Source organism: Chionomys nivalis, chromosome 14 (genome assembly GCF_950005125.1).
Source record: "Chionomys nivalis chromosome 14, mChiNiv1.1, whole genome shotgun sequence".
NCBI lineage: Eukaryota > Metazoa > Chordata > Mammalia > Rodentia > Cricetidae > Chionomys > Chionomys nivalis.
In genome coordinates, this window is record NC_080099.1 from 42,351,075 (window position 1) to 42,353,780 (window position 2,706).

The 2,706-nt window shown below is 46.4% G+C and overlaps 1 protein-coding gene across 1 annotated transcript; it reads left to right on the plus strand.

The window, feature by feature from the left end:
- Positions 1–736: 736 nt before the first annotated feature.
- On the plus strand, positions 737–2,460 carry LOC130886766 (POC1 centriolar protein homolog B-like). The gene is given in 2 exon segments (XM_057788870.1): positions 737–1,557; positions 1,560–2,460. Coding segments are annotated over 2 exon segments (1,431 nt in total). The 5' UTR covers positions 737–785; the 3' UTR covers positions 2,219–2,460.
- Positions 2,461–2,706: the final 246 nt, after the last annotated feature.

Genomic DNA, 2,706 nt, shown 5'->3' on the forward strand with positions numbered 1-2,706 from the left:
CTCTAAATTAATCCATTTTCATTATATTATATCTTACCATGAGACTCATGGTTTTACCTGCAACGTTCTAACTTGTCTGTTTCCTGCGACAGCTACACGATGCCTCTTTGACTCCACCTACTCTCTCTTCCTCTATCTGCTTGGAATTTCCACCTTGCCCTATTCTGCACTGCAATAGGCCCAAAGAAGATTCTTTATTAACCAGTGGTACTCGCAGCATGCAGAAAGGAATCCTACATCACAAACTGCATGTGGTACTGATGTATATTTATAACTCCAGCACTCCACAGGTGGAGGCAGAAGGATCAAAAGTTCAAGGTTATCCTCAGCTATATGTGGAACTTGAGGCTAGTCTGAGATACATGAGAGAGAAAGATCCTGTCTCAAAAATAAAATTGGTATAAATCTCAGCTGACATAGTAAAATGGGTGTGAACATTGGGCTCAGAGAGTTTTCTGCCCTGGCCATAACTTGTGACTTTTGAGGGCCAAACCTTTTCTTTGTGCAGTGAGAGTCTTTGTACAGTGCCAACTTGGGTCTGTGTCAGTCCATATTCATAAAATAAAGGTGTGGGGGGGGGGGAACCACAACCTAAAAGCAAAATGTAATCGCCAACTGTGGAGCCTTCAATAAGAAACAGACCCCACAGGATATGTTCATAAGAAAGTACACAGGAGACCGGGAGGCGCCGGCGCTCGGAGCTGACGGTTCCGGGCGCCGCACGGTCCCCCCTCGTCCCCGTCCCTCCCTGGCTCCCTCAGGCCCCGGAGCTGCCCGCTCCCCGCATGGCCTCTGTCCGGGAGGACCCGATTCTGGAACGTTATTTTAAAGGCCACAAAGCTGCGATCACTTCCGTGGACTTCAGCCCCAACAGCAAACAACTTGCCAGTGCCTCTTGGGACACCTTTCTTATGCTGTGGAGTTTGAAGCCAAACACTAGAGCTTACAGATATGTGGGCCACAAGGACGTTGTGACCAGCGTGCAGTTTTCTCCACAAGGAAACTTATTAGCCTCTGCTTCACGAGACAGAACTGATAGGCTCTGGGTTCCTGATAGGAGAGGGAAGTCCTCTGAGTTTAAGGGACACACGGCTCCAGTTTGCAGTGTGGCCTTCTCGGCTGATGGCCAGCTTCTGGTTACAGCTTCTGAAGACAAATCGATCAAAGTATGGAACATGTTCCGCTGGCGCTTCCTCTACTCCCTGTGCCGGCACACACACTGGGTCCGCAGCGCCAAATTCTCACCCGACGGGAGGTTAATCGTGTCATGTAGTGAGTATAAAACCATTAAAATTTGGGATACTGCCAGCAAGCAATGTGTCAATAACTTCTCGGATTCTGGAGGGTTTGCAAATTTTGTGGACTTTAACCCTAATGGTACATGCATAGCTTCAGCGGGTTCTAATCATACGGTGAAAATCTGGGATATATGAGTGAACAAATTACTCCAGCACTACCAAGTTCACAGCTGCAGTGTGAACTGTCTATCATTCCATCCTTCGGGAAACAGCCTAGTCACGGCCTCTTCTGATGGGACACTCAAGATTCTGGATCTCCTGGAGGAAGGCTCATATACACACTTCAAGGACATACGGGTCCTGTCTTTACTGTTGCATTTTCAAGGGATGGAGAGCTGTTTACATCAGGAGGTGCGGATGCCCAGGTCTTACTATGGAGGGCCAACTTCAGTCAGTTGCACTGCAAAGATCCTAATAAAAGAAACCTCAAAAGATTGCATTTCGAGTCCTCTCCACACCTTCTTGACATCTACCCACGATCACCGCATCTCCATGAAGAGAAGAAGGAGATTATTGAAATTAATCCAAAACTTGAGGTGATGGATTTGCAGAGTTCCTCTCCCCCTGTCGTGGATGTCCTTTCTTTCGATTCTACCACAACAACAGATTCTGCTAGCCGAGCTGTACCAGAGAAGGGTGAAGACATTTGTGGGTATTTCCTGAACCCTTCCTTAATACCAGAGCGCTCAGCAACCACTGTGAAAAAGAAAGCAGAAGACTTAAGTGACCTCCCCTTGGAGAGCCAAAGAAGCGTGCCGCTCGCTGTGACTGACGCTCTAGAGCACATCATGGAACAGCTCAACGTCTTGACACAGACTGTTTCAATTCTGGAGCAGCGACTAACTTTGACAGAAGATAAGCTGACAGGCTGCCTTGAGAATCAGCAAAAGCTTTTCAATGTCATCCAGCAGAGAACTTGACTGAGAAAGTGTGTGAGCACAAACCAATAAAGGAAGACCTATTCAGACGCTCAGGCAGGTGTAGCCAAGGCGGTCCACCCCCACCATGCACTCATTACCACAGCTTCTTTGGAGGGCGAGCAACAGAACAAAAGGTTGAAGTCATTTTTTAAGAACTAATTTAAACACATAAATCAGTGTCAAGGATCAATTTAAGCTCCTCCCAGTTATAATTGCAGTAATGAAATTATAAGCATTTAAATCCCCCCCCCATATTATTTGAAATGTCAGTTTTTATCCAAAGTGCAAATCCCCACCGGGAAAGTAACCAGACCTCTAGATTCCATTGTTAAATCATTTCAATTGACCATGTTCAGGCAGTCCCTGAAGGTAATTCATGTATTTCTTAGATGAACACACCCTTGATGCGAAATAATTCACTTCCTTCCAGGTAGCATCTCAGAAAATACTACCTCATGTTTCGTTCGGGTCAGAAAAACTACCCCCTT